This window comes from Centruroides vittatus, unplaced genomic scaffold, assembly GCF_030686945.1.
Source record: "Centruroides vittatus isolate TY-2023 unplaced genomic scaffold, ASM3068694v2 scaffold_464, whole genome shotgun sequence".
NCBI lineage: Eukaryota > Metazoa > Arthropoda > Arachnida > Scorpiones > Buthidae > Centruroides > Centruroides vittatus.
In genome coordinates, this window is record NW_027122710.1 from 3187376 (window position 1) to 3210974 (window position 23599).

The window sequence follows — 23599 nt, forward strand, 5'->3', positions numbered from 1 at the left end:
TATTAGGTATGTCTAAATCTAAAATTTTATTTTTTTTCCTCAAAGTAGGCACTTTATCACTTGTCTTTGGCTTATCAGAGCTACCAGCATCACTACTATTGCATTTTGAAGTCATGTTTGCAAAGTAATAAGTATAAATGAAAGTAAGAGAAGTACTGATATTACAAGTGACAACTCCAGATAAAAGCTATTTTGCACTAAATACTGGGACTCTTATGAAAGTAATGAATCACAGCAATGCTTTTCCAGAACAAGAATGAGTGATTGAGCGAGGTGCTGCAAGACTTTGTGCACCTTAAAAAATGGTACCAATTTAGCATGCAATTGTGAATTTTTATTTTATTTATTTTCCAATTTCTCCAAGATTGCCAATAGTGTAAACATGAAACAGTGTGTAGCAAGTCTGTATAAGGCAGGAGTCCTACTGTAGTTCAAAGCAAAAAAATGCAAATTAGAACATAAATTATGTAGCATTATATTCAGATAATATAGAAAAAAATTGCAATTTAATTAACAAAATGTTAGAGTGAAAGGAATGACAGCATTATCATTTACTCGTAATTCTCATGCATCAATCTTCTTGTAATCACTTCTGTAATTTCTATTAAATAACAACATGAAAATTTACCTCATGTAATGTAAAATATTTCATAAAAGCTTGAAAAAATGGCCATTCCTCACATCAGATAAATTTTTCATTGTGCATTTGGGGAGACATTGCCATTCAAATATATATTTATTTGCTAGAGAAAGTTGATTAATTAATAAAAATTTTGTTTTGAAAGACTAAAAATAAATTTCTGAAAATAAATATAGGAGGTATTTTTCCAAATATAATCTCATTATTATGGTGAAAATCTAATTGTTTGTTTGGACTTTAAATTAGTTGGAATTTATTTAATTTATTATTAGTGACTGTTGATTTTTTTTTTTATTAATCTCTGAAGTTACCTACAGGTTTATGAGGTCTGAATTATTTTTACTGCTGCCCATCTTTTATACTTCTCAAAATAGAAATAATTTACATAGATGCCCCTTAATTTATAAGTAATGTATTTGATACTATGAATTTTGTCTGTTTAAAAATTATGATTTAATCATTTTGACGATAATGTAGTAACTTATGATATTTTCATTGTTTCAATTTTTCCAGTTATTAGTAGTTTTGTAGAGGGTAATATTACTAAATATAGCTTTAACTAGTTCTAATCACTGTTGGCCAACATCATTATCTCATGATTATATACTCATAGCATAATGATAAGCAATGCCGAGACCAACTGTATAAATCCATGCACTGAAACCTAATGGATATCTCTATCCATTAATTTCAAGACTATCTTTTAATAGAAGATTAAAAAAGGCCAAGTAAAGAAAATTGTATATTCTGTAAATGGCATCAAGTCCTCTCTTTGGAAAATACAATCGATAACAGAAATTCCACAGAACATCAAATCAAGAATGTTTCATCAAAAAATGTATCTTTGAAGTAAAAAAAGAAAGACAGCAAAAATATTAAAAATACAATACAAAAACAGTGATATTTGTAAGAAATGTAAAAATTTAGCAATGAATAATAAAAATGTCTGGTAAATTAAAAAATACAGTTTCTTTAAAGTCACAAAAAAATTTGCTATTAAAAAAACAGTCAAACGACTAACTCGAGATTGCATACACCCCACTATCAAATGCAACCTCACACATTCAATAGTGGCATATTTGAAAACCTTACATTACTGCTTTGTAATTTCATAACTGTCATTAGTTTATATTATTTCTTAATGAAATATTTCATAGATAAACATATTTGAAAGTTAAATAATTATTGCTTTTGATATATATATTAAAAAAAAACAAAAAAATAGGAAAGCTTACGTGAAAATTTTATACACTTGTTTAATTTGAAAATGCCCCTGTTTTTAATCAAGATAATTTTACATAGTGCATTACTATAAAAACTAGGCTAGATAAATATCTAAATACATACAAAAAAAATTTTTTTTCCATTATATAGTTTGAAAACTATCTTTAAATGTGATATTTTAAAATACTCTTGAATTAACTATATGACATTATTTTAAGGACAAACATGAATTATCATTAATTGGTATACAAAAGTGATTGAAAAATACTTTAGGTAAACTTTATAAAAATCTTCTTTAACAATATGTTTGGTAAAATTATGTATAATATTTATTAGTATGTATCCACATACTTGAACAATGTTCTTGACTTTCTTTTTTGAACTTTATACAGAAATTGTTTTAATTTATCAAACGTTTGTAGTTGCCATAGTTTCAAATAGCTTCTCGTTATTTAATAAGGTCTGAAAAAATAAAATGATTACATAATTATAAAAATTGATATATGTATAAAGTATACATAATTTTTACATGATTATAAGTGCTTTACAACAATATTAATGTGTGTATTTTTCATTTTGGTTTCATTAATATATAATTTAGAAAGAGAATTATATATAAGAGAACTGCTGTATAACAAATTGATAAATTCCAATTTTTAATTATAAATTACTTAAATCATGAGGTATAGCACCCATTTCTAAATTTTAAAATAAATAAATGGATTATTACTCAATTATTTAAATTCATCACTCTGAATATACACTTTGATTAAAATATAAAAAATTTATAATAAATAGATGAAACTTACATAATTTAAGCTATTTAGCACTGTACCATTCTACAATTCTACAATGTAAGACTTATTTAATTCATAAACCTTGGCAAGGACAATCTTGTCAACTATGAATGTAACTCTTTTTTCAAGTAGAGAGTTCTAATTCTGTCAATTTGATAACATCTATAACCAAATTTATATATAATCTGATACTGTTTTATAGTGCTTTTAAAGTCCGATTATAAATTTAATAATTGCACAAACTAAAAATTAGGTCAAGATCAAACATATAATGCATAGTATTTGAATAAGTAATGTAGTAAGTAATTTATAGTATTTGAGAAGTAATGAAGACATATATATGTCTTCATTACTTCTCAAAAGTTTCAGTAAATTTCAAACTAAGACAGAAATGCTGTAATAATTACATTATTGTTAGTCGTTCAAAATATAAGCTTGCATATATTACATCTGCCTTAATAAAATCAAATTTACTAAACATGAAAATACTTTTTATTAATTGATTTTGCCCTGTGGTAATACAGATGAAAGCAGAAATTATGTGCTGTCTTTGCCACAAAGTGGTTGTGCAGTTGTTAAGTTCTGGCCTGCAAGTGCTTATTTCTTAGCTGATCTGAGTTTGAATCTAGATTTCATTTTTAAGAATGTTTTCAATTTTTATTTTTGAGGGAAAGGTGGGTTGTGGGTTATATTTTTTCATTATCAAACTATTTATTAATTAAGTAAAGTAGTATAAAAAGCAAAAATAAGTAAATACACAAATCTATCCTGCAATTAGATTTATTAAGAGTTGTACAAAATAAACTTGAATCTGTCCAAAGACATAACACTAGCTAACAACTTGAAATGAAGTATTTGTGATTAACTCATGCTCAAAATAGAAAACTGCAAGGAGTAAGCCATATTGGATTTTCATTTACAAATCAGTGTAAGTTAGTGTCTGTGCTATTGGAAATGATGTAAAAATATAATAAAAATATACTGTAAGTTGAATGAGAGAGCAAGTAAATTAGACCATCAACAAAATAAAAATACCTGATTAAATTACCAAGTTATTTATTTTTGAATTTCTTTTAGTAATGGAAAAATGTACTTTTGCTTTCCTTCAAAAATAAAAATTAAAAACATTCTTTAAAAAAATCAAGATTCAAATACAGAGCAGCCAGGAAATATGCACTCGCAGGCCAGAAATTAACCACTATGCCAGCCACTTTCATGAATGTGTTTAAGCTACAGCTTATAAATCTGACAGCTTAAAATTGATTCTTATTTTTTCTTGAAAATGCTTAAGATTAAAGAATTTTAACTATTATCTGAAACTAAGCTTGTATGTAAAATTTTATTTTAAATACAAAATTGTTAAATCAAGCAGTCATTTTGTTTACTTTCCTTGTTAGATGTAAAATGATCAATCGTAATTTGAAAAATTATTTAAAGAACACTTACTGTAAATGAACTATCACTAGATATACTTTCTTCTTTATTCTGGAAAAATAAATAAAATATATCACTTTTATGTATAAAAAGAAAAATAAATATTTACATACAAATACACTTTCTATTTATCTTTAGATAAAAGTTCTGTCTTTCTTTTTTTATTGATTAGGAAGATACCACAACTAAATGTAAACTTTTTGTAATTGTGTATACATGTATGATATATTATAGATATTACAATTATGATATAGTATATTATATACAGTATATAACAGATATTTTGGAGGTGTGTGCACATGTTTAAACAGATAGTGTTAAGTTAATTGTCCAGTGGATGCTTCCATGTGATGCCAAGGATCAAACTTTAAATTTTTAGGTCTATGAAACATCATACAATTTTCTTTAAGAAATCAATTTCTACTCAAACATTTCTTGTTAGTGAGTAAAACCAAATAAATCTAAAAGGGAAAATAAAATTTAAATAAATATACTGTTTTTAATTTTTATTTAATAAACTATCATATAAGTAGAAAAATAATTACTTCATTTATATAAATTGTATGTATTTAAAGTGAAATTTAAAAAATTTATATATATACTTATATTTTTCTAATAAAATGAAAATTATTAATTGTATCTCTGGGATAAGTTAAATAGCATATGTAGATTGTCAATACATTCTGGATGTTTACAAATTAAATAAAAAGCATTTAGATGAGGAATAAATTTCCTTTTTGAAGAAAAAAAAAATATATATATATATATATTTTTTCTTCAAAAAGGAAATTATATATATACATACAGGATGTTTCAAAACTATACATCAGAAATGTAAAGGCAGGTAAAGGGGACCTAAATAAGGAGATTTCATATAGGAATGTGGGTTTGGAAATGCAGCATTGAAGAGCTAGCAGTATTAACAACAGGTTAGTGAAAAGACAAAAGGAAAGCAACAATTGATTTATCAAGCAGTTTACAATAGCTGCTCGAAAGAGCGACCACCAACAGTGATACAATATTTACAGTGGCGTGCATAGATTGGCATACATTAGTAAAAATGTCAGGCATGTCATGCACATTTCCAGAAACAACAATCGGGCAACCAGATCTTCTTCAGATGTTATGCCAATCCATGTGCTGCTGCTGTGAATCTTGTATTGCTGTTGGTGGTCGCACTCTCAAGCAGCTATTGTAAACTGCTTAATAAATCAATTGTTGCTTTCCTTTGTCTTTTCTCTTACCTGTTGTTAATATTGCCTTATGTGCTAGCTCTTCAATGTTGATTTCCGCACCCACATTCCTATACGAAATCTGCTTATTTAGGTCCCCTCTATCTGCCTTTATAATTCTGACATATAGTTTTGAAACACCCTGTATATTATATCAAAAAATATATATTGTATATCAGTGGTGTGCAGTGACATTTGATGACAGGGAAACTGTATTTCCATAAAAATTATAAACAAACCTATTCATTGGAAACGTTATACGATACTTTGGTGTGAAGCATCCACAAGCTAAACCAGATGATGTTGGTGCTCTGTAAAGCACACGCAAGTATGCATATAATATGGCTACTTTACACAATTCAAATACTTTTGCTGTGGAAGCTGTCCCGTATTTGACAATACGGCACTTCCATTGGAAATATGCATACACAAATTTATATTCCAATATACAATAGCAATCTTATCATTGTTTTCACATGTATAGAAATTTGTAATAAAATACATAATGCAGGTATAATAAAATATTAATTTTAAGTAATTCATAGTATGTTAAAATATGCAAATAATTGCATAATATGTATTTACATTTTAGAAAATACAAGGGAAGTGGCACTTCCACAGCTTCTATGAACAACACACCACTGTATTATATATATATTGTATTATTTGAATGAATAAAACTTAAAAAAGAAAAGTATATCTCTGAAATCAGAGTGTGACTTAGATTTGATGTAATGCATCATAATTAGTAACTTCTAGTACCATGCACCTTCTTTCTCTGAGTAATTCCATATCATCATTTTAATAATTTTATTAAACAAATATCAATAATAGTAATATTTGAAGCTGACTTAGCTCAATCTCTTTAGTCTTTTATACTAACATCACAATTATTTGGATGAAAACTGCAAAAGTTGTCATGTAGCACTCTTTCAAGAAATGTTGCATTTTTGTGCTTCAAGTAACAATGAGAATGACTGAATGTGGGAGGACATGAGCATCAAATCCGGTTTCAATTCAGGAGAAACTAACACAGAAAGTAGAGGAGTTTTTCAACGTTGATACCATGGAAAATGGTGATAAGTAACTTACTTTATTGTGCAATAAATACTGAACCAATTTATGTCAACAGAATTGATTCTGTTGGCATAAATTGTGAGCATTTAGAAATTAAAGTAAGTTTTCAATTGCGTGACATCTTATATTCGAATAAATGTAATCATTGCAGATAAAATAGCATTAAATTTTAAAAATTATACAACTGAAGAAAATAATTGTAAGAGTAAAAATTAATAATAATTTATTTTAAATAGTTTTATAACAGATAAATACAGAGATGTGAGAATAAAGGTAGATAAGTAGTTGATTTAATTGATTTTTTTAAAATTTTATGTTTCAATGATATCAGAAACATTTAATAACTTGAAAGTTAATAAACAGTCCAATGAATGACCAATATAAATACCTTATTGGGTTAGTCTATTGACTTTTAAAGCTACAAAAATTTGTCATATTCAATCAATATTACTAATAAGTTTTTACTTTCTTGGCTGTTATATGTAATAGAGGAAAAGTATGGCAACTGATCAAAAACTAATTCCCCCATAATTTCTACATTTATGGTCTTAGGAGACCTTGAAACATCAAGAAATGCAAAAAAAAAAAAAACCCTCAACATCTTTATGTGTATGGATGTTAGCATATTTGGCAAAATTCTTTTCATCCATTTTGAAGCTTAATAATTCCTGAAATTTTGCAGGAAGTTTTGTGTATTATGCTATTAAATTTAGGTGGTTAAAGGTTGAGTGGGTGGAGAGATAGATGGGTTGTGTGTCATATTACGAATTCGATTGGACCTTATTAAGATTTTACTCATTATTAGTATTTATAGTTTTTGTAAAATTCATCTGTACCCTCAAAATTAAGCTCTTTGCCATTTTATAATAATTAATAATATAAAAAGTTTTTTAAAATAAAATCTCATAACAGATGGTGCCACACACAATTTTAACTTTTGTGCCAAGAAAATTAATCAAATCATTGCTTTAATTTTATTTAATTACTGTTTATTAACATATACTTCATTTTTAAAAATTAAAATCCAATATAAGAAGAATCAAAATGATGATATGTTATTTTTACATTCTCAGATAAACTTATATTAAACATTAAATAACATTCATTATGTTAATAAATTTTCAAGTGATGAGAAAAATTTGTCTTGAGAACTTAAAGGTGACCCATTAATGTTTCAGATAATTGTACAATAAATAAATTAATAAAATAATACCTGTTTATTTTCTCCTAAAAATTCACTAGTGTATGATTGGCCTGCTTGTTTTTCAGATTCGCCTTCAGAGTTTTGCATGTTGTTTCCAGATAAATCCAATGGACACACATAGTCTTCAAATGCAATCTCATTTTTCCCTTTTTTTCTCATTAGGGAAAACTGGCCTCTACGAATTGCCTATCAAATCACATTTGTATAAATAACCAAAACAGTTCACACTTATTTTTATGAATATCACAAGTTTCTTTTTAATTGAATAATTTTTATTATTATTAAATATATAAAAATATGCAATTTTATTATTATTCAAAAACATGAAAAAGTCAGAATTTTATTAAAGGTAGGTATTTTCAAAATTTTTCTGTTCCATCTTCTGATCAAAGAATCAACAAAGAACAAAATAAATTTATTAAAAATAAATCTTGGCCAATGGTATTTACATTAAAATACATTTAAATGGCTGTAGATTTTCCTCACTGTACATTCATTCAGTTTTTAATGTATTATTTTAAAACGTTTTATTAAATACTAAAGCTCAAACTACTTTGTCTTTTTTCTTCTGGCTGCAATAGAATCAATTCCATGAGTCTAATGAATGATCTTTTGATGTCAGTTTTTTCAGCTATTCTAGATGAAAATCTTTTTTAAGTTACCACCAGCAGAGAAGTTTCCTCTCATTTGACCTCATCTGTTTAGCTCTTTTAATTAATTCTACATCTTAAAAAACTAAGAATGTTTCCTATTCAAGGTTCCAATCAAATCAGCACCTCTGGTGGCAAAAATTCTAATTAGCACAAGCAGGGGCAAGATAAATAAACCATGCTTTAAATATTTAGAATGGACAAAAAGTTTTGAAAGATTATCATTGTGTGTCAGAATGCACAATGACTAGATGGAAAGATAAAACATTATCCTAGCATCATTTGCCTCTGTCAATAAAAACAAGTAACACTTAAATTATATAAGACTTGATAATTATATTGACATAATTTCATGATAAATTTTTATAATGGTTTACATAGTTGCATGATACATAAGTATTTTAACATTGAATTGTGTGGAATTCAATGTTACATCATTACTGACTCTTAAGTACTTCTGATATCAGTGCAAATTTATTCAATTAAACCCAATCCTAAATTACACAGGCAACCCAATATAACATGGTAGTTAGATTCCTATAATTTCTTGTGTGGCATAAAACCAAGTTACATAGAATTAAATACCAATATGAAAAGGAGGATTACATTTCAAAGGCTAACAAAAGTCTGCCAAATTTGCAAATTAGAAGATCCTGAAGTAACGATAATTCTAATTTTCTATTCATTTTTCTTTGATCTGAATTGTGTTGCTTTTCATTTTTAACAAATTTTGATGTCTTCTCCCTCTCCTTTTTAAGACAATTCACTATTTTTCCAGAATCAGATACAAATTTTCTCTCTTGAGCATGATTTTTTACTTTCACTAGGCATAATTTAAGACTGGAATTTTATTTCTAACAAAGAAATTATTCCAGTATGTGTCTTAAGAAAACAAATAGTGATACAAATCCAGAAAATTAATAAACAATTAAATAAAAGATCACAACTTTTATGAAACCATTAAATATTAAATTCAATTACACAGGAATCTCAATTTTTTTCTTGTTTAACATTTAGCAAATCAATAGCAGAATTTCACAAAAAAAAAAAAAAAAAAAAAAAAAAATTGAAAAATTACATTAACATAATAGCAAAGTTTTTCCATACTCAAGATCAAAAATAATGTGCTATATGGTGAATACTCCTATAACACAGTTTGCTCTATGTTAAATTTTGAATTTGAAATATCTTAATAGGCTTATAAATAAAAATCATTTAGATATGCTACAATGCTATTCTATAAACAAAAAAATAATGTACAAATGTTCAACTTTTATGCCTTTGTGTCCTTAACTTATGTATTTATGCTTAAATTGTCAACTAGAACTTATTATACTAGATAACTGATTCTGCAAGTTAAATAATCAAATCAGAAAAAACAGTTTTATCTACCACCTGAACACATACACAATATCTTTGTGTTTCAGACCTTTTGGCCCCTCATCAGCAGGTTTCTGACTGACACACTTGTTATAGAAATGATGAAATATACGAAATAATGGAAGAAAAAGGGTGTATTCATTCAGTTGCGGTTGTCAACAAAAGAAAACATTTATTGGTGAAATGAAAAGAAAATTAAAAATAAGAATAAAAGAACATATTAGGGCAATCAAAGGAAATTATGCAAATTCAGTGGTAGCTGAACATTGTAATACAACAGGATGTGAGATAGATTTAAACATTATAAAAATAAAGAAAAACGAAAGAAATAAATTTAAACAGCATATGTATGAACACATCCACATAGTTAGACAGAAAGAAAGAATGAATAACAATACAGGAAGGAAAATACACCAATCATGGAATGGAATCCTCGACAGAGGATGGAAGGATAAAAGGAAAGATCAACTCGGGATTAGACAATGCTTAATTGAAAGTGTACAATAAATGATGTAAGTTTTTTTTTTTTAAAAAAAGGGTTTAATCCAATTTTATCAATTTAATTGATTTTATTGTTTTAAATGCAGGAATAGGATTGGATATGTATTATTTATTGTCTTAAATATTGTTGGATTCAAGGATGTATTTATAAACCATGATATTGTAAGTTTTACATTGTTTATTTTATTGTTGGGAATTTTATATTTTATGTTTTATATAAATTTGTAACAATTTTATAATTGATTTTTTAGAGAATGTCGGTCGGAAACCTGCTGATGAGGGCCAAAAAGTCCGAAACACAAAGATATCGTGTATGTTTTCAGGTGATAAATAAAACTGTTTTTTCTGATTTGATTATTTAACTTGCAGAACCAGTGATACAGTATAATAAGTCCTAGTAATAAATTAAGACCTAGTTGACAATTTAAGCATAAATGTATAAATGTGTTTGCATTACAAATACATTTATAATCCTTCAGAATTATTTTTGTCAAACTTTCTTTGTAAACAGTATGAGAAATAAATGGTAGGAATTTTAATCCTGTTGCAGGCTTAACTAGCACAAAATATTGATCTTTGGGAGAAACTGAATGTCCTTGTCATTTCTCTAATTATGATTAATTTCTTTTCTGCATTACCCATTTTGATAGAAAGCAGAAAGATTCTATGAATGGATTCTTGGACTTATTGTGTGTGTGTAAAGGGATTAAAGTTGGTTTCTTGTAAACTAAGTTGATTATCATTTCCTTTTCCTTTTAAGGTGATCAACTTGTAATGAAATATCTTAGTGTACAGATATTTTATTTATTTGATTTTTATTTGATTAAGCCTTAAATACAGTAGGTGAGAGTGCTTTTAATATTGTTCTCTTTGTTACATTAAGTTCACAACATCAAGATTCTAACTTTTCCATAAATGAATGCGAGAATTATGAGAAAAGTTCTACTTAGACCTATATTTTTAAATAATTTAGTTTTTATCTTATAACTTTTCACAAATTTCTTAATCATTATACAGATATAAGCATATACACTTACCTTTACTTTTGTACTTGGAATAAGTGGTGTGTAATTTGGGTTGGATTCATAATCTCTCTTTTGATGCATTAATTCTAAACCAATTAATTGTTTAAATTGTGTACTTAAATGTCTACGTAATAAAGTTTTAGATGTTGGAATGTTGAGCAAAGTTGCTAGAAGGTCATCAGTAAAGCGTGGTTCATATACCTAAATATAAATAATTAATTAAATATCAGAAAGTAAATATTTCATATTGAATTTGAACACTTTCGAGTGTTTATTTTAATGTCCTATTAAGAATAATTTTTATTGTCGGATATCAGATTTACTGAACTACATTATCATAGTGTATGTTTACGATAAGATTATACATAGCATTACGGATTATCTACATTAAATTATGGTACTTTTTCTGTGTTTAAAAGTCAATTTGAAAATGGATGCAAATTATCTGATGATGTGGGGATTTTATTTTAACTTGCTATTTGGAGATTTCATAATTGGTTTTCCTTTGTCTGAACTTACCAATGGCATCTTCAGAAAATGCAAAAATCTTTTGTATGCCGTACACATATTTATCATTGCAATTTCTTCTAAAACTACCAATGGTGCATGTACTGTATATATTTCACTACTCTCTATTTTCTGTCCATCAATCCACACTTTAATTAATATTATTACACACTTAATTAATTGATATTATTATCCTACTTGAACCTATATCTTGAAAGCAATAGTTTCTGGTAATTTGTCCCTCTCTATATAACTTTAGAAAACTATTTAAAAGCTTTTTGTCAATTTTATGCTATACTGTAAATAAGAATTAACTAATCAACTCTAGAACATCTCTATGGATATTATTGACATAGAAAAATTAACATTAATTTTTCAATTTATTTTAGTATATTCTCTTATTACTATAAAATAGAAATGAAATAAAACAATAAATAATTATGTTGCAGTTCAACAGCCTTTTTTATTTTTGACACTTGTGTAGTTTATAAAATTTGGTCTCAAATAGCTTATATTTTACCATTTCATGTAAACTAGTAATAGAAACAATAGAATTGGGGAAACATTATATTTGATATAACAGCTTCTAAATTGTGTAAATTTCACAAGTGTCAAGTTTCTCAACTACTACTTCAGAGATGAAATAGTGATGTATATAGACGATACAAATATTTTATTTTTATTATAATAAATTTTGCAGATTATTTGCATGAAATTATAGTAACTTAATCAAAATACAATTTGATTAGTTGTTCTAACAAACCAAAATTGTTGAAAGTACATTAAAATTCCTAATAAATTACTAGGAATTTATCACTATTACTGAGACTGTGCTTGTAGAGTTGTTTATAACCCCTCCCATTTAGGAACAATTAAAAAATTAACAGTACTAGGTTGTTTAACAAGTTTTGTCATTCAATAAGAGATGGTGCTATTAGGTTCGTCACTTTATTTCTCTAAAAATGGTACTACTTTTTTATGAACACATGTGAAGTTTCATGTAGATATGTCAACTGATTTGTATATTTACAGCAATTTTTTTCATTGTATTTTTTTTTACAATGGAAAAAATTGAATATCATGCAGTGATAAAATTCTCATTTTTGGAAGGTGTAGCACCAAAACAAATTCATGAGTGATTGTTAAAAGTGTATAAGGATTCTTCACCTTCAATTAGAACAGTAGAAAGATGGGTTGCTGAATTTAAACGTGATTGTAAAAGTCTTCAAGATGATCCATGTGAAGGATGTCCAAAAAGTGCATCAACACCACAAATTGTAGCACAAATATAGCATATGGTTTTGGAAGATTGTCAATTAACTGAGAGAGATTTAATAGAAGCCCTAGGGATCTCATTAGGCAGTGTGAGCAATATTTTGGCTGAAATTTTGGGTTACAGAAAGCTGTGTGCACAATGGGTGCCACATTCACTAACAATGGAACAAAAACACATTCAAATGTGACTTTCTCAGCAACATTTGGAATGTTTTAGAAAGGATAAAAAGAATTTTGTGCATTGTTTCATCACTATGGATGAAACTTGGGTCTACCACCATGATCTTGAATCAAAACAAGTGGCTAAGGAGTGGTGTGAACCCGGTACTTCTGCTCCGAAGCTTAGGGTCCAGAAATCGGCCAAGAAGGTGTAACCATCAGTTTTTTGAGATACAAAAGGAATTTTGTTCATGGATTACCTCCACACTAGTAAAACAATAAACTCAGAATAGTATTGTACCTTTTTGGACCAGCTGGATGTAAAATTTCACGAGAAAAGTTCTTGTTTACAGAAGGAAAAAAAAAAAAAATCATTTTTCATATAGACAACACACCCTCTCACACAGCTCAAAAAACCATTGCAAAAAATCAGTGAATTAAAGTACAAATTCTTGAAACATCCACCCTATTTGCCAGATTTAGCCCCCTCTGACTTCTGGCTGTTCTCACATCTCAAAAAATTCATGCGTGGGAAACGATTTTCATCAAATGAAGAGGTAATAGCAGCTGTGGAAGCGGATTTCAACAGTTTTCCGGATTCTCACTTCAGGGATGGAATCCATAAATTAGAAGATCACTGAAACAAGTGTATTCAAGTTCAGGGAGATTATATTGAATAATAAAATGTATTTCAAACCATAAAATCATGTTTTTCTTATCGAACAACAAAACTTATTGAACAACCTGGTATATTGTGTATAACTTATATTTATTTAGTACCCATTCAGTTTTTCCTTAGTTTACTGTATTGCATTACTAATATATCTATATTGTAAGAATTAATAAACTAAATTATAAAAAAATGACACTTTTTAAAACGCTATCATTTTAGTAATAGTCAGGTCTGTGTGCATTTCTTGTTGTGTCAAATATCCAAGTAAGGGAACTTTGCATATATTCCTTATAAACAGTGATACCTTCACTTATGAGTGTCCCAACTTATGAGTTTTTTGAAATATGAGCTATCTCTTGGCCAATTTTTTGCTTTGAGTTGAGAGATAAAATTTGGATTATGAGCTAGCTTTAGATATCCCACTAGTTGGCTCAGCAAACCATAGATTAAGAAGGACAAAACATCGAAAATTGCCATAATTTTGTTACTCTTCCAATGTCTGACAGCTAGCTTATAGAAAAATGTGATCAAGTGACGTAGGCATTAGTCACTTCCATGTTTTGTGCAGCATCACCATCTCTCATTTCTCAAATTTTCCATCTTTTCTTTCTTTATCTATGCAGCAAATGCCACAACACCTGCAAAATCAGTTTATTACAGTACATTCTATTGTTTTTATACAATATTTGTTATTTATAATTAAATTTTTCTTATTTAAAAACATTTAACAAAAAAATTGAATTGCAGTGTTTTGAGGGGATCAGAACAGATTAATGGCTTTTCAATTCATTTCAATGGGAAAAATTGATTTGACATACAAGTAATTTCAGTTTGAGTTCCAACATGAAACGAATTAAACTCATAAGTCAAGACACCACTGTATTCTATTTTTAATTTTCAATGTAATTACATTAAATAAAATATATTCTTCATGCAAATAATTCTATATGAAATAAATAAAACTGTTTTTCAGCATTAAAATTTTAAGACTGAAAGACAGTTTTATTTACTTCAAATGTAATTACAACAATTTAGTACTATTTTATGTTTATTCCACTTTCTAGAATCTTATAAAACAGTTAAATTCCTCATATTATCTTATTTCATCTCTATATTTAAAAATGTCTTACCAGCAAACTTTTTGAGTCAAAAGTATTTTATAAAACTTAATATTTACCAATAATGCACCATGAACTCCACTTCCTCTCAAATTTGGAGCATATTCAGATAAGTCAACTGTTCTTAACCACTCCATTACCCTGTGATTGGTCCAAAGACTACTTCCTCAGGACTATATTGTTTTGTCTACAATAAAAGCATAAATAATCAAATAAATACATGATTATAAATAAAATTTTAGCTGTTACTAAAAATATTACCTCTTCAGGTAGAGATCTTCTTTTTAATGCATAAGGATCAAAATTATGTGCTCTTAAAACTTGAATACTTCTTCTTATACTGATATGGTGTAATTGATTTGTTACTTTTAAGTTAAAAAGATCCTCCTAAAAATATAATAAATGAGTAAAATGTGATAATCTAGTATATTAAATAATCGAGTATATTAAATAATCTTTTATTAAAAAAATTATGAACTTAATCTTATCAATTGTATAGCTTATTTCAACACTGAAGTCATTTTTTGAATTAACTTTTCTAAAAACTAACAGATTATATGGTTAAAAAAATTATATATAGGGCTATGATTGTCTGCAGAGGAACCAAACAAGACATTCACCCTTCCCTGAGATCAAGTAAAAAATTTCACAAATTATAACTGTAAAAGAATTTGAGATATGTAACCTTACACCATGGACCATATGATGATTTGATGCAATACTGTATTCTGTAATCTACTTGAGAGAGAAAATACTCAAAAAATTAAATAATTAAATCTGCAAAACATTTTATAGCAGATGCCCACATAAAGGGTGATTCAAAAACTATATTTAGAAACTGTACAACTTAAACATTTATAAATTGCTTTAATATGTCCTTTTAATGTTAGAGAAAGTTCTGATTTTATTCACTAATTGAAGTCTTATTTACTTGCCTCACTTAATGTTATTACTGCAGTGGGATTATTTTGATCAACAGGGCTACATTGATCAATGCGACACACTTGTTTTGAAATGCTATTTCTATTTAAATGTTTCTAAATTAATAGTAAACTTTGCTCTATGAACTACACAAATAAGCATTTCAGATGAAGTGGTGACAGAATACTAAAGCCACTTCCTGCTAATGAAAGATCAAAATTGCCAACATTGTTCACATGCTGAAAATATACAGTTTAATTCAGTAAGTGAGCCTACTGATTTATTTAAAAATATGCAAATGTAATTGATTAACATAACAATAGGTGCAACATATGCATGTATTTGCAAGTGCAAGACCAGACTCAATCTCAGTGGTTTCTGTGTTGGAAATATTCAGGGAGGAATGGCATGGAGAGGGTGTCAGGAGGAATTGGTGGAATATGAACAGCATGGAATCAGGACAAAGTGTCACAAAGCAATCTGATGAATGATAATACCAGTATAAATACCAACACAGGTGGTAAAAACCAAAGTTCATAGGAACCTTAAAGAGTGATGCTGATTCCATTAGTATCATGAATAAAAAATGTAAGCTCACAACTGACGCTTCTGATGAAGACCCAGAAGCTGGTGGAAAAGAAGTACCAGTACTGTATATGTCAGAAGAAACAGATCAAGCTAATACTGATGACTGGGTTGTCATCCCACTCCTCAGAAAAAAGGTTTGCACATTTCATTGGAAACATAATACTGTGAAACCCAACGAAACATGTAAAGTGCAATTCGTTATATAGAAATTATCATTTTCATTCAGAAAGTTTTTTTCAGAACCATTTTGCCAAAAAATGTCACTGTATTACATGCAGAAGTGAATAATGTAATTTGGAACTTATTTTATCAAACCCTACCTTTTAAAAGTCCTACAATTTTGTTTCATCAAGCCAAGAACAGAAGCAAAATGGTGATCAATCCTATTTTTACAATCAATCCTCAATTACAGTTATTAGTATCACTGCCTGCATGCATTTATAGTACACATCACAACTGCCCATGTGACACCAAAAACATCAACACAGTATCAACAAAGATATAGTACTTTGAATTTTGAAAATGTTCAAATTAGTCCGACTTTATAACACAATGTTAATTATTGTTATCAGTATAGGCCAAATCCCAAATTAATTACTATTGTATATATAGTAGAAACTATTTATTGTAAGTTATTATTATTTAATAATTTTCCATGATTGATTTTAATTTTTAAAAATTTCATTATAACAAAATATATATACTTTTTAAACTTACAAAATTACACAAATTTTAACATACCACAGTCAAAAAGTGTAGCATACGACCGTCGACACGACTTTCACAAAAACTTTCTTTATACTGAGGTAGACCGATATCATCCAGCCATCTTACTACCCATGAATTATCCAACTTTCCAGCTGCTTCTAACGTGACATTTTTATCTCCTCCATTCATTGACTGAATAGCTAATTGTAATTTCTTCCTATGTAGTACGTTTTTTATTCCTAATTCCTGAAAAAAATTATTATTTCTTAAAAACAATAAAATAAACATTTTCTTACATTCTAAATAGATATTATGATTTAATAAAAAGTATTTCATTTTAAAATCATATTTTTAAAGAAGAAAATTAAAGTATATTATAAACAAAATATTTATTGGGCTATAATTTTCAAATTGCCGACCTATAGATTGCCATCCATCTATACATTATTCATTAATCTAGAGAATAAAGTTAGATAGATAATAATCAAGACCAGATATGGGAAACTTATTTTTAAATTAAAATGTAGTTGAAAATTGCAGCCTGCTATAGTGACAATGTCACAATATGTAATTACTTGTTAAGTAGTATCTTGCTATTGTAAACACTCAAAACAAATTTTTTCTAAGGATAAAAATTACAAATATATGTATCTATGAATGCGTGTTATTTTTCCCATTCTCATAGAATGTTATTACTTTTGTTATGTCAATAAGATTTTCACAGTTAATAAAATTTAAAAAATGTAAACAATTTTCAGATAAATAGTCAATTTTAAATTTAATGACAATTATAATAGATCAATTTTCGAGAAATTTACTGCATATAATATACACTTTCAAACTAAAACTGCATTTGGGATGTGTAATATAAAGAAGTCTGAGAAGAGAATGTAATCAATAGAACAAAAACATTTGCAAAAGTTTGTCAATACAATTCTGACAAACAATAAACTATAACCATAAGCAAGACATTTAAGAAAATCCTGATGTAATTGAAAAACGATAAACATTTAACAATTTCAGATATTGCATTAACATCAAATATAAGATGCAAGCTAAGGATCACTTGAAAGTTATAAGACCCATAAACAAATGTGATACATAGTTATCACAATTACTATCCGAGTGAAATTTATTAAACCTGTGCCATTTTTCACTTCATTGTTTGGTGCATGAAAAATGAAAACTTTTTTACACTACTTGACAACAGAGATAATCCAATTTCATCTGTAATAATATCCTGCCTGACAGAGAAAATGCCAAACCGTAAAGATGTGAATACAGTGCCATGCATATTGAAGAATGGGTGCAAATGTGCAAGTTATGCAAACAATATATTTTCAGGCCAATTATATGGAAGGTGTATGGGATATAAATGGCCAACCAGCCTGGGAAGCTAAAAGCTGAAATGAAATGTCACTTCATGGCCATGAGAAGTGAGTTGTTCTGCTGTCACCATGTTTGGCAAAGGAACAAGGGGTACTATGTCTTTAAGACATCATTGTACACAATTTTGTTAAATAGATGAGTTCATGAAAGATTTCATTGTAGGCCTTCATACAGTCAGTTGGTCCTTGCACCACATTATGAAAGAAATGCAACAAGATGCCACAAACATTGGATCATTTGGAGACAGGTGATCCCAAGAGGAAAACAGGAAGTATCATAGGGGACTGGAGCAGGAACTGGACATCCAAGCACACGAATCATCACATTTGACATCAAAGTGTGTGGTAGCAGATTCACAGTCCACAACTGGCAACATTTTGCAGGTTGTACAGAATCTTTGGATGCTCAGATATTGACACAGACGGTATCACACAAACTGGCTACAGCAGGTTTGCTGTCCAGTCGTCTATTGCAACATCCATCTTTAACAGTGAGCCATTGTCATCCTATTTGAAATGGTGCTGCACCAGAGCTGTGTAGGATGCAGCACCAAATGAAACAGTGGGTGTTCAGCAATGAATTGCAATTCTGTCTCACAATGATGATTGTCATGTGAGAGTCAGATGACATGGCCATTAGACACACCCTTCTACCATTTTTGAGTACCACACAGCCCATTAACATGGAGTCTTGGTTTGGGGTGATATCAGCATCAATAGCCACTTACCTCTAGTATTACAGGCACATTGATGGTTTATATGTTGAAGAGGTGCTGCAACCCATGGTACTAGCATAGCTGCAGAACATCCCAAATACACCTTTCCATAAAGATAATGCATATCATATACAGCTCAGATCAGCCTAAATGCTTTCTGAGAGCTTCCTTGGCCAGTTTAATCCCCAATCTCTCACCAATCAAGAATCTGTGGGACATTGGACGAATACTCTTCCATCCCTGAAAAATGAAGATGAACTGTGGTCTGTATGTGAACGTTAAGTCATCTGTTCAGTACTTATTTGCGTATCTGTGTGTGTAATGCCGTCTATTTTTGAGCATTCCTTCATGGTGTTGTGGCAGTGTATCTAGCAAAAATGCTCATGAGCACAGTACATGAAGTCATCTTCAACATTATCAAAAGGAAATGTTATTTGTTTGGGAGGGTCACAAAAGGCATTTTTTTATTTTATGCTTTGATCCAATGTAACTCTTATAGCTGATTAATGTGATATTCTAAGAATTTGTGAGTGGCAATAGACATGCATTTTATATTGGAGAAAAATTATATCTACATATCACAATGAAAATTCAGGCAAAATTAATGAAGTTTGACTGGGAAATTATAAATCATCTGAATTTTATCAAAAGGTATTTTTAATTAAAGTTTTATTATTAAACAACTTGTCATATTTAGCAGCCCAAAAATTCAAAATGAATTTTATTGGACAATCCAATAACATATCAGTTTCATTCCTAGTATCCAGAAATAACAACATATGGCCTGTATAAATAACACTAAGCCCAATGTATTAATAATAAACCAAATGATTGATATAATTAAACAGGATATTTTTTGCTACTTTTAATAATTAGATATTAAGTAATTTGGTATTCAGGTAAATGAAGAAAAGAATCAGTTCAGAACAGGATTCGAACCCACAACTGCCACTTACTGTGCAGTCGTGTTGCCAGTTACACCACCTAGACCTCTGAGTGATTCTTCATTTCCAGACATATTTAATTCTTGATATAACCATCCATGGTTATATCAAGAATTAAATATATAAACATCCATGGTTACTCACAGTGCCGACTGGAGACAACTTCTATGCATAACCGTGAATGGTTATATCAAGGATTAAATGTGTCTGGAAGCAAAGAATCGCTTGGAGGTCTGGGTAGCATAACTGGCAATGCAACCGCACAATAAGCAGGAGTTGTGGTTTTGAATCTCACTCCAAGCCAGTTCCTTTCTTCCAGACTACTTTAAAATTATTTAATAAATGTTAAATTATTATAATTATTAATTTCAATAAGAGATGGCATCTAATGTCTTCCTCTAATACCAAATTCTTTAATATATAATTATTAATAGTAGCAAAAAATAGCCCAATTAATTGTTTGGTTTATTATATGGCCTATACAGATATACCTCACCTTACATCAGTAATTGGTTCCAGGAGAGGCAACTTAAATCAAAAAACGACTTAAGTCAAATTTACTTGTCTCCAAATTTACTTGTCACTAGGCTAAACCACAAATAACCATTCCCAGTTCTGTATTTTATTTATTAATGCATTTTTAATTATATATGGTTAATAAGAATCTATTTTAAGCTTACAAACAAATTACTTTTTTCTGTACTATATTAAAACTAAAATTTATCTAAATTTACAAATACATGTACAGTACGTACATACTTGTAAATGTGCATGTTTACATTTAAGAAAAAATAATTTCTTACAAGACTATACATTTACACGAGTCTTTATCCTTCCAGTCCCTTCACACGCTTTTCAGAGGCAATAACAAATCTACGGCAGAACTGACCTTTTATTGGAGGCTACTGTCCGCCATCCAATGTAAAACAGTTATAGAGTCCTCTAGCGGTAGCATACATATTCTTAAAAAATAATAATTCGTCCTGGCAAATTTTAATATAATAATTATTTTTTAAGAATATGTATGCTACCGCTAGAGGACTCTATAACTGTTTTACATTGGATGGCGGACAGTAGCCTCCAATAAAAGGTCAGTTCTGCCGTAGATTTGTTATTGCCTCTGAAAAGCGTGTGAAGGGACTGGAAGGATAAAGACTCGTGTAAATGTATAGTCTTGTAAATTATTTTTTCTTAAATGTGAATTCGTCCCGGCAAATTTTAATGTACATGTTTACAATTTGGCAATGTTTACAGTACATCGCAAACTCATTATTTGTTAATGTGGTTTGCTCTAAGACAGGGGTGTCCAAACTTTTTGCCTCATGCAACTTTTAATGGAAATGATGGAACTGTATTTTTTGCTGAAGAATTTCTTTAAAGTTGGGATTAAAATCTGAAACACCAATTATAAGCAATGATTGCAAATGATCGTCCGATAAATTTGCCCTGTACTTTGATTTCAGATACTTCACCCTGGAAAAAGTTTGTTCTCACATATAGATAGTCCCAAACATAGAAATAAATTTACACGCACATTGCTTTAAATTTGGAAACTCTTTTGCATTTTAAATCCTTTTTTTATCAAATATGATTTTTGCATTTTTTTTTCAATTTTCGATATATGTTTTTGAAAATCAAATTAGTTCGTGCAAAAAAATCAGTATTTTTCAAAAGCCTTCGCGGGCCAGATAAAATTACCTGCCGGGCTGGGTCTGGCCTGCAGGCCGTAGTTTGGACACCTCTGCTCTAAGACATTATAAAATAAAATGATTTTGTAAGGTTAAATAACAAACATAGTTATTAAAATTATTTTGCAATAGTAGAAAATAAACTAATTTATGTTAAATTTACCAATAAAAAACGCTAAATAAGATGACAACAACACAGAGTCACAGATGTTTTCATATTTATGATGTACAGTATTAACATTTACTGTAAATGCACATATTTTAATATGATTTTATATTAAAATAAACAACTGAAATGCCTTTGACCAATGTGCTTCTTCTCTCAGTAAATCGCAAACGTTTTCGAATAATATGATTTTATATACTTTTATTCTTATTTATTTATTGTATAGTAACATGATTTTATGTGCTTCTAATGCTTTTCTAGTGATATTGCAACTTCAATATTTGTGGCAAACAGACGTAAAGTCAAATAAAATGATTTAAACTTGATTTTTACTTTTTCATTTATTTTTTTTTTGACAAACAATGTATAATCAAGAATGACTTAACTTGAAACGACATAACCCGAGGTATACCTGTACTGATAATTACTATTAATATACAGAGTATTAAGTGCTACTGTACAATAAAACAGATTCATTAAAATTATACATAACAACAAAAAATAACCATATTAAAATTAAAGACCAAGTATATCGAAAAAGCAGTTAACATTTATTCATTTGGCCTTTAATTTTAAAGTTAATCACCATATGAAAAAAAATTTTAAATATCATATTAAAAGTTATTCATACTTTTTCTAATTCATTTGAGGTAGCTTTAAGTAACTGATCTCCACTTTTAATCCACCTTTTACACTCAGTGACATACATGTTTAAACCTAATCTGTGTAACCACTCAGATAACATTTGAGCATCCCATTGTGAAAATGGTGTATCATTTCTGAAAAAACAATTTCAAAAAATGAATCAACAAGAAACAGTTTTAAAACTTCAAACTAAAATAATTTTATTAATTAATTAAGAATAAAGTATTTATAACAATTAAATTGATTATATTAGGTATATAAAAGCAATCTAATTGTTTCTATATATCTTGTTGAAAAACACTTAGAATGAAAATTTAGCAATAAAAAATTTTTAACTTTAATTTGTTTAATTAAAAAATTTACGTTATATTTCCGGAATTTCTCGAATCGGCAGACCATCCGAGACGAGGCCCCGCGGTAGCTCTTATTCCGCCTCTTTTCAGTTCTCCTTCTTGAACATCTAAACTCTGTGATCCTGTGCGTTTTAATCTAATGTAAGAAAATCAATAAGATCAATTTTCAAAAAATATGTATACATATAAAGCAATTAACACAATCTAACCAATAATCAATATTAACAGTGAGATAAACTATTGTTTTTCCATTAATATATTTTTATTGTAACGTAAATTATATACACTTTAACAATCTATCATAAAGTACTCAGCAAATCACCAAACACATAAACAAATAAATAAATAAATCCCATAAACAAATAAACAAATAAATAAATAAATCCCATAAACAAATGTTTTCAGCCTGTAAATCAGGCTGAAACATTTGTTAATGCAATAAATATGTTTCTTGGCAAGAATAAGGTGTTATTTATGCCCTTTAACAATCTTTAAATCCTTTGTACAGAGGGGAAAACCTAAACCAGATTTATTTTACACTTCAAATATTTATGTAACTAGATATAGTTCATTTTCTGTACAAATT

The 23599-nt window shown here is 28.5% G+C and overlaps 1 protein-coding gene across 1 annotated transcript in view; it reads right to left on the bottom strand.

Moving 5' to 3' along the window:
• Positions 1–634: 634 nt before the first annotated feature.
• The window catches only part of LOC136989288 (liprin-beta-1-like), a 50673-nt gene continuing 27708 nt past the window's right edge, over positions 635–23599 (bottom strand). Inside the window, 10 exon segments of the mRNA XM_067287409.1 lie at positions 635–2326; positions 4108–4146; positions 7618–7794; positions 11177–11365; positions 14956–15056; positions 15059–15083; positions 15158–15283; positions 17147–17359; positions 22647–22794; positions 23024–23149. Of these exon segments, the coding sequence (XP_067143510.1) occupies positions 2273–2326; positions 4108–4146; positions 7618–7794; positions 11177–11365; positions 14956–15056; positions 15059–15083; positions 15158–15283; positions 17147–17359; positions 22647–22794; positions 23024–23149 (1198 nt within the window). The 3' untranslated portion in view covers positions 635–2272.